This window comes from Rhinolophus ferrumequinum, chromosome 19 (genome assembly GCF_004115265.2).
Source record: "Rhinolophus ferrumequinum isolate MPI-CBG mRhiFer1 chromosome 19, mRhiFer1_v1.p, whole genome shotgun sequence".
NCBI lineage: Eukaryota > Metazoa > Chordata > Mammalia > Chiroptera > Rhinolophidae > Rhinolophus > Rhinolophus ferrumequinum.
In genome coordinates, this window is record NC_046302.1 from 424,248 (window position 1) to 436,670 (window position 12,423).

Here is a 12,423-nt window from a genome sequence, read left to right on the forward strand (position 1 = left end):
TTTGGACTTTTATCATATTTACTTTAGGCTTAGTAGCGACAAAAATGAAATACCCTTTATTTTTCATTACTATCTCCCCATTGTCAGGGTTGTAAATCAGTTTGGTAGGATCTTTTCATTTTAACGTGAAAGAATAGAATGTCCTCAGGAATGTGTCCTTTTCATTTAGGTTTTTATACTTTCACCTAAATGTCGTGTTAAAAGCACATTGTTATATCTAAGAACACATCTTGTGATTTCAGGTTTACATAAATGATGTTATCTTGGGTATTTCATTCTGCTTTTTTTTTTTTTCCCAGGTGGATCATGAGCTTTACTTGGTATTGCCAAATTGCTCTCCAAATTTTCACCTATTTCTGAAGCATACGAATCCCCCTTTTTACCACCTTTTGCTGATACTCAATCTTGCAAACTAGAGCAATGGAGCATCAGTCCTGTCCTTTGTAAAGAACAAATCTCAGGGACATAAAGGGTAGCCTTCTCCGCCTGTCTGAGTGTAGCCGTGTCAGGCCAGGACCCCAGCTTTTCTCTGGGGCAGGTGGGACAGCCCTAGGATATGGCTGTCTGGTCTCTGGGCTAGGCTCCCAGATGGCAGCTGTTCCTAACTCCCCAGCCAGCATAGTGACCAAGCTTGATTCCAGGCCTAATTTAGGGGATTGTTTCCTGCTCTGTAGCCTTAGAGGAGGCAGAAGTTCTCCAGCACTCCAGGTCCTAATAGGCAGGTGTCCACCCTCCACTCCTGTCTGCAGTCCTTCTAGATCCATCTCCTGGTGCTAAGCTCGTGTGCATAAAGCCCAAACCTGCTTTGTACAGAGGCAGAACAGACCCAGGCAAGGGAGGGGCTTGTCCAAGGGTACACAGTTTGGCATAGGTAAGTTGAGGACAAATCCAAGAGGCTCCTGGTTTGGGAGGGGTATCTAAGCTTGGAGTTTGCACAAGATCCTGCTTGCTGCCTGGAAAGCTCAGAGGGCACGTTGGTGGTGGGAACCACAGAGAGTAATGGGTGGCTTCAGACTGCTAGATCCCCACCTGGGCCTGTACACCCTTCCCCTTAACCAGAGCAAGGAGCAAGTGATTGAAAGGGTGAAACCTCATTCCTTGGGGAAAGGAGCTTTGGCTTAGGTTGTATGGGAGGGTTTCCAGTACATGAAAAACTGACCAAGTCCCTTGTTCTCTCTGAGACTTGGTTTGCCCATCTTTGAATCATGAGAGTGGGTGCTCACAATCGAACTCCCAATCGAAGACCCAGAGCAACAGATGCTGGTTGGTGGAGACTCGGAACCTGTATTTGGGCTGGTATCCCTCATGTGGAGATAGATGAGGACCCTCTACCCCACAACCTTGCATCCCAGGTCTTCAGGGAGGGGAGGCATGCTGCAGGCTCTGCAAGCAAAACTCCCAGTGGGCAGCGGAAGTTAGAGGATTAGCTGGAAAAACTGGAGGCATCAGTGAAAGGGGTTGGACAATCAAGCTGAACAACACAAATTTTAAAGGGCAGCCAGGTTGGTGTAGGGCCCCGTTACCACACTCCTTAGCTCTTAATGGAGGAAGCCACAAGAAAGATAGGAGCTGGGAGGAAGGCAACACAAGGTGGGCGAGAAAAGGTGGGCCTCTGGAAGCACATATCTGTAGGGTGCATTGCACAACGCTCTGGAATCCTAATCTCTGTATGGAGAGGTTGTTACCTCTGGTGCAGACCCTCAAGACCGGAAGGTTGGGTGTCTGGCTTTCACCACTTAAGGCTTCCTTTGTCTCAGTCTTCTTCAGGACACCACCATCCAAGGCTTATCTTGTGAAGCAGCCAAAAGGACTCATAGAAGATCGAGTGATAAAGGGGAGACTGCAGGCCACACTGAGCTCACACATGATTTTCTTTGGCCCATACTCTATTTATTTTTAATTGGGGTAAGATACACATAACATAAACTTGACCATCTTAACCATTTTTAAGTGTACAGTTCAATAATGTTAAGTATATTCACATTGTTGTGCAACCAATCGCCAGAACTTTTTCATCTTGCAAAACAAACTCTGTACCCATTAAACACCAACTCTTTATTTCCTCCTCTCCCCAGCCCCTGACAACCACCCTTCTACTTTCTATCTCTATGAATTTGCCTTTTCTAGATACTTCATATAAGTGGAGTTATACAGTATTTGTCTTTTTGTTTCTGGTTTATTTCACTTAACATAATGTCTACAGGATTCATCCCATGTTGTAGCATGTGTCAGAATTCCCTTCCCCTTTAAGGCTGAATAATATTCCATTGTACATGTAAACCACATTTTGTTTATCCATCTGTTGGACACTTGGGATGCTTCTACCTCTCGGCTACTGTGAATAATTCTATTTCAGTTATTTTGGGTGTATACCCAGAAGTGGAATTTCTGGGTCATAGTAATTCTATGTTTAATTTTTTTGAAAAACTTCCATACTGTTTTCCACAGCAGCTCCACCATCCTACATTCCCACAATAATGGACAAGGGTTCCAGTTGCTCCACATCCTCACCGACACTTGTTCTTTTTTTTTTTATAGTAGCTATCCTAATAGGAGTGAGATAGAATATTTTTTTGTGCCCACATCTTAAAAATGGAAGGTTTCACCAAAAAATTAAAGTTTGTAGTTTCCACATAAAAAATTCTTGAGAAGTGCCTCGCCTCAGATGACCAAGCCTCATGTGAGACCACTGCCAGGTTGATGCACCCTCCCACACACCTCCTGAATGGCCCAGGACACTCCCTCTGCCTCTAGAAGGAGTACTTAGAAACATTTCATGAGGTGCTTTCTGAAAAAATTGGAAGCTCTGCCCACACTGAGCCACTATTCTGTTAGGTTGGTGCAAAAGTAATTGCGGTTTAAAATGTTAAAAATAATTGCAAAAACCGCAATTACTTTTGCACCAACAATACCTAGCAACAATCATCAGGACTGGGTAGTAACTATTCTAATTAGCTGGAGTCTTGTGTCTTCCAGTTGGGCAAACTGCCCTGTCTGGCCTGGTTCCTGTGCACCTCTGTGTTTGAGACCCTGGTCTGGTCTCCCCTCATCCTCATCACACACAGACCCATTTTATAACTGGGAACTATGATGGCTTCGTAATGGGTCAGCTTGTCTAGACTGAACTACATTTCACAGAACTCCCTTACATGTATGTTTTCTGTGAGGGTGGGTCACAGGGCAGATACTTGCCAGATTTGGAAGGAAGCAACCATTTTGGTTGCTGATCTGCTGATGTACCTCCTTGGTGTAGAGTAGCAACTAGGTCTGAAATTACTCTCTTTTTCCATGGATTCTCCTTCAGTTTTTCTGAAGGAAACCCTCATCACCAGAGGCAACAAGACTGGACACGTGTTAGTCCATCCTGGGGTTACAGCTTGTGCTACTGGATTTCAGCCTGCTCATGATCTGTACCTCCTGTCTGGGTACCTCAAGCTCCAGCATCAGTCAGAGATCCAGACTTACAGAAACTGCTTAATCAGTCCCACAAGTGTGAAGTGTGCAGGCCAGTTCCCTTTAGCAAATCAAATAGATAGATGTGTGCCTATATCCCTTTTGGTTCTGCTTCTCCATTGAACTCTGATATGGGAAACAAAAGACACATGAGTTCCTGCCTCATGATCTCTCATTCGACTCGTTACTTTCACCATTCCCCAAACTCAGGAGCTTTTTCCATACCTGGGGGCCTGTGCTTGTGCTGCTCCAGCCTGGAATGTCTTTACCTGGAAGCTCCTGGTTTATCTGTCCTCTGGCATGTGGCTGAGCTCCTCCAGAACAGGGAGCAGTTCTAATAGGTCTCCATCCCTGCCTCTGCTCAGCCAGTATGTGCTGAATGAACAGCTGTGGACTAGGCCCTTGATATGAGACTGCAATCTATTCTCCCAATACCTCTGCAAGTGTCACTGCCCCTTTTGCAAGTGCAAGTGGCTCAGTACCCTTGTGTTGAGTGCTCAGACCTCCCCAACAGGTCGTGTGCTTCAGTGCTAAGCCCTGCCCTGGCAGAGGGACAGGTTCAGCTAGGTTGGTCCATGGAAGTTGACTGGGTGAGTTGCTAAGGCTGGCTATGTCTTTGGGTCACGCAACCATCCCTGGGACTGAAGAGGTCAGACTCCCAGAGCCATGTGGCCTAAGAGTAGGGTGGGTAGTATCCCCAGGGGGAAATTAAATTGTTCTTTATTATGAGAAGAATGGGAGGCCTGCCCCAAGGGCTGGTCCACTGGGTACTCCAGTGCTCCTGGAGGAGGTAGGCCTTAGGGTGGTGTAGACAGCAAGCTAGGGGCCCAAGTCATCAAGGAACTGAGGGGGGGTGACAGGAGATAGGGGTGCAGCAGCATCAAAGCAGGAGGCCCCTGGGAGAGCCAGGAGGTGTGAGCAGTAAAGGGAAGACTTTGGTGGGAAATATGGAAAGGCAATGTGGAATAAGGATGACCTGGGAAGGTATTTGGGGGAGTCCTGGAGCTCACCGGATATCCTCAAAGGACAAATGGTCATCAGGGTGGGTGGTTTTGGTTAGGGAGATTTCCAAGAATGGGATGAAGCTCAGTGTGAATTGTTGGGCAGGATGGAGCAGTATGCAAGTGCCAAGGTCCCTGGCAGTAGCCCTTCCCAACCCTCTGAATCTCAGAGCCACCTGGAAGCTGATCAGAAAGCCAAGTCCCAGGCCTTAGCCCCAGATTCCGACTTGGACAACTGGAGCGAGCCCAGGTGGCATCTGGGCTGGGTTTCTGGTTTAAGGAAGGAGGGTGAATTCTGAGGAATCACATTTAACTGGTCAGGAGCACCATGCCACAGAATCCTGGATAGGCTGAGGCCTTCCATGGTCTCTAGCTACTGGCAGCCTGCTGGCTGGCCCTGAAGGCAGTATGGGACAGGACCTGGGTTGACACAATGGCTTTGCAGCTTGGCACCGGGCACATTGCCCCCCCCCCCCATCAAAGCTGCAAAGTAGATGAAGCTGTTACTAATGAGCAAGTGGCCAGGACATGGGCTGGCAGGGTGGGTGGAGCTGTCAGCCCTGGCCCACTACTGTCCCAGTCTCCAACTGAGGCCTACCTGTTTCCTGGATGCCCAGTTCCCCAGAACCAAAACAGCCACAACTAAGTCTAACATCACATTTCCTCTGCCCTAATAACAGTGCTTCCTGCTACCATGAGTTACAAGTCTCCACACCCAGGTCAGAACCCCATCTTCTCTCTGAACTTCTGCCTAGAGAATAATGTTATGTTTTAAGCAGTGTGTCTGTGACGGGAAGGTCAAGCAGGGCAGGCACTTGTGCTGGTTTTACCCACTGCTGTGTCGTCTGGGCACAACACAGGAGACAGGTAAGACTCAACACTAGCACCTGGCCCTGCAGTTCCCTGAGGCAGGAAGCAGTGGGAGGAGCCCCACACACAGAACATTAAGAGACTTAAAGAGGGAGTGGAGTGGCCACTTGCCCCATGTAGGGTCTGAAAGGTGGTAAGTGGTTGTAATCTGCCCTGCGATGACCCCACTTTGTCTGCCATGCTTTGTCTGCCATGTCTGCCATGCAAGGAAGGGTAGTAGCTGCCATGCTTGGCTCAGGGTTACCAGCAGGCCAGGGGCTCTTCCCCAGTGGTGGTCCTTCTCCTCCCAACCTATTGCCCTTCCTCCACCCACCACCTGTAGTCTCCTACACAGGGACCAAAAGATCCTCTGCATTTCTCACCTAACCTCAACCCAAGCCTGCCCAGCTTGATATGTACTACCCACTGTTCTATAACAGTCCCTAGGTTTTAGGATTGTTTAAAACCTGTTTTGCAGGGTTATTTTCATAGGAACATATCAGAATAGGCCTCAGCCTGCTGCCCAGCTGAACAAACTATTCCAGGGCTGAGGGTCATTCTTCCCAATTTTCCCAGTAACCCTCCAGTCCATCAGCACTCCAGATTAGCCAACAGAGAGGATCAGTGCCTTTCAGGCCACACCTCAGATTGTGGTCAGTGAGCCAGAGCCCAGGGCCTCATCCCCACTATGTCTGCCACATCAACATAAAGTCACACAGAACTCTGAATAACTAGTCTGTGAGAAAGCCCACCCTGGTGTGCCCTTGTAAAAGCTGAGGGGCCCTAATCAGTTAACCCTGAAAGAGCTCCGTTTCCCCCACCCCATGGTGGGGAGGGAGGATCCTTGTCGGGACCGGACTAGCTTATCTCCAGCATCTTTCCAACTGTACTCCCGTCTGTCTCCTGAGGATCCTTTCGAGTCAATCAGCTGCTCCCCAACCCCCACCCCGCAGGGGACTCCGAGCTCCAGGCCTACCTCCCTAACGGATGAAGCCTGGGTAGGACTCCTGGAAGTCCATCATCCCATCCAAGATGCGCTCCGATCACGCTCATTCCTATTTCACTAGTAAGAAAACAAGAGCGGTTCAAAGGTTTAAACAATTTATTGTGCCCCCCAAAAGGCTAACGGGAAGAAGGGAAGCGCCGCGTAGGCCCGCGCGATTGTTTGTCGCACACCCAAAGGGGGAGTGAATGGGGAGCCGGAAAGGGCGCCTAGAGGCCGGTAACCATAGCGACAGCCGTTGCCACCGGCGAAGAGCCAATGAAGGCGTCGCCAGGGCCGTTTCAAAATCTAAAAGCAAACAAAAAAAAATGCTACCACGGCGAGGGGGGATGGGAGGAAAGGAGCGACCCCAGGCCCTTCGCTGCGCTCAAGCGGCCCGGACCGGGGTAACCGTACAAAACTACACACTTGGGGTACAAAAATCGAACACCAAGCCGACCCTGCATGCCCGCGCGCTCACTTGCGGCCCTTCGGCACTTTAGGGACGCTGGGCTTGGCCGCCTTCTTCACCTTCTTGCCCGCAGCCGCCGCCGCCTTAGCCTTGCCGCCTTTGTCCTTCGAGGCGACGCCCTTCTTGTGCGAGCGCTTCTCAGGCTTCTGGCCCTTGGCAGGATTCTGGTCTGAGCATCGGGTGCCGGCTGCGCCTGGGGCCGCCTTCTTGGCCTTGTGCACCGCGGCCGCGGGGACAGTGGCGGCCGCCGGGACCCCGCGCCGCTCACCACTGCCATCCAGCTTCTTGCGGTTGAGCTTAAAGGAGCCATTGGCGCCGGTCCCCTTCACCTGCAGAAGCGTGTCGTTTTGCACCAAGGCCTTGATGGAGTACTTGAGGTAGGTGCGCCCGTTCTGCTGGTCGAACCACGCCACCTTCTTGGCTTCCGTATAGATCTTGGCCAGCGACGAGCCGTTGCGCTCGCCCAGCCTGCGGATGGTCTCCACCACCAGCTGGCTGTATTTGCCCGGCTGATTCTTCTTCTTGTTTTTCTTCTTCTTGGACGGAGACAGCGCCGCCGAACCACCAGCTTTAGCTGCCTTTTTGGCCGCCCCATCGGCTGTAGTCAGCGGCAGGGCCTCCTCGAGCTCCACAGACATGGTGGCGAGCGGGTTGGTGGCGGGCGGAGCGCGGAAGCCCGGGGGCCGCGCGGGAAAAAGGAAGGCGAGGGGCCGAGGGGATGCCGGGGGGCTGGGGGCGCGCGGCGGCTCCAGGCGGGAGCGGCCGCGGCCGGGCCTAGGGCCGGGCGGCAGGGCTGGGGTGGGGTGGGGACCCGGCCGGCCGGAGCGGGCGTCCCTGGCTGTGCCTGGGCGGGAGCCGAGGAAAGCGTTGGGGTAGTCGGGTCGAAGCCGAAAAACTGTCTAGGACGGTTGCCGCTACCGCTGCCAGAAACCGCTGGGCGTGCGCGCTGCGCTCTGGCGAGGAGGGCGCCCCTCTCCTCTTTTATAGCTCCGCGGCGGACCACGTTGAGAACAACAACAGCCTGGTCCGAGCCAGCCCTGACTTGTGCTTTTTGGAGCCCTTTCCCCGGCTGCTGGATTCCTGGACCGCCCCTCCCCGGCACTGCTGCGATCCACCTCTGCGACCCGGGCAGACCCCGAGCCCGAGGCGCCACGAAGAAGCGTCCTGCGCCCGGGAAGGGCCCGGCATTAGGGAACGGAGGAGTGAACCCTAGGCTGTTGGAGCGCTAGTGGAGGGGGGCATCAGGTTTTGGGGGCAAATAGCGCGGGTTCCGGGGGAGGCCCCAAGGCCCTGAGCTTTGCGGCTGGCACCCAAGAGTGCTTCACGGGCACCTAAGCCATGACCGCGTCCCGGGAGCCCCAGGCTTGCCCACAGGACCAGCTTTAATTTGTCCGAACTAACACAGGGCACGCCCTCACGTGGTCGGCTGGGGCAGTGTGACGTGAGATAGGACATCTAGGGGGGCCTCCATCTTCCAGCCGCGCACTCGCGCGGTCTTGTTATGCCTCTCGGGGCCCGGGTGCAACACGGGAGGAAGCAGGGGAAGACTGCAGTACTTCTCTAGGGAGATTTTCTTGCCCCCTTCACCTCCCACTGCTGATGCTCCAAGTACCCCATTTTCTGGTGCTCAAGTACCCGCCACCGTTCCCCCCCCAAAGCCAAATGTGGAGGCTTTTCCCGGCCACACCCCTCCCCCTCTCGCTTGGGGTGGGAAATTGAAAGAGAGCTCTTCTGGCGACCCCCCCCCAACCCCCCACCGCCGATCCCGGGTACCAGAAGAAGCCCTCCGCGACGAGGTTGGTGGCTGTGAGCTCTGCTGGACCCAGTATTGGGGATACAGAGGAGACGCGGGACAGCCTCCAAGCCAAAGAAGCCTACACTTTGAGGAAACTGAGACTATGGGAAGACACTCAGGGAGGAGAGCTAATCCCTTTGGAGTGATTAGCCCCACGACCGTAGGGGCCAGTGACATGGGTGCAAACAAGAAACAGTCCCCTGAGGCCCTCGTATGGAGGATGGGTGCGTAGGACGGGAGGCTAGATAATTAAGGATCCAGGGTGGGGAGAGGTGTAGGCTGTGAGGTCCGTAAAAGGTGAAGGTGCGTTTTGGGGACTTATGTTCCAGTAGATCCCTTTGATCAGGTGTGGTGGTCCCCTCCTCTCGTCGGAGCTCACCCCATTCACAGTGTTTGCACAGGCCCCATTTGCCCTCGGAAAAGCTAGTGAAATGAATCAGCCCCAGAAGAGAAAGTGAGGTTCGGAAAGGTGGGATTTTTCTTGAGGGAGGGTTCAGGACAGTGAATACACTCCATAGGAGAGAGAAGATAGATTGTATACCAGGTCCCTGCAAAGAAGTCCACAAAACCCTCTCCCAGGAAGGAGAACCTGAGTGGACTGTCTGCTGGGGTTTCTGAAAGTGCCCCTGAGCTGAGCCCTGGAGGTGGCACTGGGGAGTGGGAAGGGTCTTGCAGAGACTGCACTGCTTAAGCAAAGACCGAGTTCTGAAAATTCAAATTGTGTAGGGGCTGGGGTTTGGGGGCCCAGCTTCGTGGAGGTTGAGAAAGAAGCTGCAAGATGGGGGTGCCGTGGCCCATGGACAAGTGTCTGCCCAGGAGCTGGAGAGGTGCATGAGGGCCCTCTTGAGGTGGAGAAGAGTACGTGGAGATGGGATGGGAACAGGAAACAGAGCAACTGGCCTGAGGTGGAGGGGAGATGGACAGTGATTACCTAAGAGGGGCACGAGCTTGAGTCTCTGAGCAGAAGGACAGTTCTTGAGCCCTGGGGGAGGCCTGGCCATGATTGGAGGAGAAAAATAAGTGGAGGGGGGCACAGCAGGTAGGCAGTATAGCCCAGGCCATGGGGGAGAGGAAGATACACAAGACATGGTTCATAGTCCATGCCAGCCTGGATGAGTTCCTTGGCCTGCCACTGAAGGGGGTGCTTTTGCCTAGAGGGGGGCGGCCTGTAGACCAGGGTGCAGGAAGGCTAATTCCAGGCTTTGGGAGCTGGCAGGAACCAAGTGGTTTCATCCCACTGGCCTCATTATACAGATGAGGAAACAGGCCCGGAGGAAGGGTTAGTTAGTGGCTAGGGCTTGGGGTACTGCCAGCCTTCAGGGATGCCTCTCAAACTCCACACTCCCAGGTAGGTAATTCCCTTGCCACCTTTAAGGAAATCATGGGCGGAAAGCCTGAAGTGGCCAATGAAAAATTATAAAATATGAGAAAATGAGAGCACCTGGAAATGGCAAGGCCTAGCAGACACCCCTTCCCCAGGGCCTGGCCAGTCTGGAGGGCGCTCAGGGAATGGGTCACCTCTCCCTAGGTGAGCTCATCCAGTCCTGGGGCTTCAAACACCACCATATATTGATGACACCCTGTTTCTGTCCCCAGCCCTGACTTCTGTGTGTCTCCTGACCAACAGACTCTGGCATCCAGCTGCCTGCTGCTATCTCCACATCTGTGTCTTGGCTAAAACAACTGATTTTCTCTTGCAAACCTGTTTCCCCAAACTTTCACAAACTGTTCTAGCCAGAAAGCAAGACACCCCTCTGATTTCTTTTTTCCTCTACCCTCTCACCCAACCCATTGTCAGGTCAAGCCCCACATTCATCCACTTCTCCCCAAGCCACTGTGCTCTCCACCCTTCCACTCTGGCCTCTGAAGTCCACAGCAGCAGAGGGAGCAGCTAACAGAAGTCCAATCCTGTGCATCCTGCCTCTGCTAAAAGGCCTCCAATTCTTATCAGACAGGATAAATCTGCACTCAGCCACACTGGCCTTTATCCTCATACCCAGGGGGCTCCCACCTCAGGGCCTTTGCACTTGCTGTGTGGCTACTTTCATTCAGATACAATCCTTAAATACCTCTTCAGAGCAGCCTCCTCGGGCAGCTGTGTAAAATACCTCCCTAGAATTCCTATTACCACCTTTATTTTCTTCATAGCACTTACCATCTAACCTGATTTTGCCTATTGAGTATTGGGAGTTCTCTTAAGAACAAAGCTGGATCTGCATTGCTCCCTGCTGGACCCCAATCCTAGGCATACCCTGCCTGCCTGATGCAGCACCTGCTCACTCTTGTCTAGGCCTGAAGACACAGGTTTGCCCGAGCAGCAGCAAAAGGAAGGTGGACTGGGAGTCAGGAGCCCCTGGTTTGGCTTGGACCTTGGCTCTCCCACAAACTCCACGTGTGATCCACAACTTCCCCCATACTGCCCAGCCTCTGTTCCAGTTTGTGAAAAGGGGTTGGATGTGTAGAGTTTGAATAACCCAGCTTTGACACTTTGATTCTGGACTTCTGAATAGAAATATATGGCCTCGAGAGACGAGGACCCACGGAATACAGCCTGGCTGGAGGACAGGACACAAACCAGCGGCCCAGGTGTCAGGGGAGTAAGTTGGCAGCACCTAGTGGAAAGCCCAGGATTGGAATTACAAAACTGGGCTCTGGGCAGGCTCCTGTGTCTCTGTGGGCCTCAGGGTTGTCATCTGTGAAAGGGTTATATGCATAAGAGCTCACAGAGTCACCTTCAGCTGCAAGGGTTTCTGAAAGCGTGGGCAGGAACCCTGGGGTGGGAGGGCGCAGGAGGCAGAGAGGTGCTGCAGGAGTCACCAGCCCTGGGGACGGGGTTCAGAGGCCCTGCCACCTGACGGCCCCTGGCCAGGGAAGACGCAGTAGGCTTGGACCAGGCTGCTGAGAATAATAGATGAGGGCCAGAGTATGTATCCCCAAAATGTGTTTTAAATTAAGAGGTTGGCTCTAGCCCGTGTCTAGGATGGGAGGTAGGGTAGCAGGGCCCAGTTTGGGATTTAAAATGTGACTAGGCATTTAATACTTTTCAGAGTTTAAGGGGAGACAAAAGGAAATAACCAGATAAGACTATGGGGAAGGTTGCCTTTAAGATGCAAGTGTATATCGTGAAACCCTAAATGGGGACATTGTTAGGGGCCCTGGCCGCTCACCCCCTGTGGCCTGGGTGGTGAGCTTCAAGGGGCCTGCAGGTCTGACTAAATGGGGCGGAATAGCCAGAGATCAAAGGGTTGGACGAGTTGCTGCTCAGGCTGAGAGGATGCTAAACGGGACTGGGATAAAACAGAGTTCTTGGAGGTCCGGCTTGGAGGGAGCCTAATGGCGCCTCTTGTCTGCGTGGGGGTAGGGTTAAAGAAGTGCTGGGCCCCACCTCTGCAGGGTACTGAGAAAGGGGCTGGGGACTGAGGGCTCCATCCACCTCCCCTTCTCGTACCTGCTGGTTTCCAACTGCTCAAGCTTAGGGCATCAGCAAACTAGGGGCCCTCCAAAGGGTTCTCATATAATAGGCGTTTTTTTGTTTTGTTTTGTTTTAAAGAATGGACTTAATAGTACTCATTATGAAGAAACCAGACCTTGCAGGACTTCACACAGCATCAGTGCTATCTTTACTTGGAATCACATTGAGAAGGCCTGTGTCCCAGTCTCCGTTTACTGCAGACCCACCTGCACAAGTCTGCATTATTCAGCCTCAAGGGAGGGCTTCATCCCAGGGACTAGGGGTGCCAAGTAAGAATCCCCAACCTAGAGATAGGGCCTGATTGCTGTAAGAGTTGTGGATGATTGAAGATTTGAACCTGTCACCTTGAACATGAACAGTTTTTCATCTCCAGAAATAATTTAACCATCTCCTCTTCTT

At 52.5% G+C, this 12,423-nt stretch overlaps 1 protein-coding gene across 1 annotated transcript; it reads right to left on the minus strand.

The window, feature by feature from the left end:
- Positions 1 to 6,387: 6,387 nt before the first annotated feature.
- LOC117011892 (histone H1x) lies at positions 6,388 to 8,000 on the minus strand. Its single transcript, XM_033087640.1, has one exon. It carries the CDS (start codon positions 7,393 to 7,395, stop codon positions 6,763 to 6,765), a length of 633 nt encoding a protein of 210 aa, XP_032943531.1. The 5' UTR covers positions 7,396 to 8,000; the 3' UTR covers positions 6,388 to 6,762.
- Positions 8,001 to 12,423: the final 4,423 nt, after the last annotated feature.

Coding starts and splice junctions, on each gene's coding strand:
- LOC117011892 (XM_033087640.1), bottom strand. CDS start 7,395: ATGTCTGTGGAGCTCGAGGAGGCCCTGCCGCTGACTACAGCCGATGGG.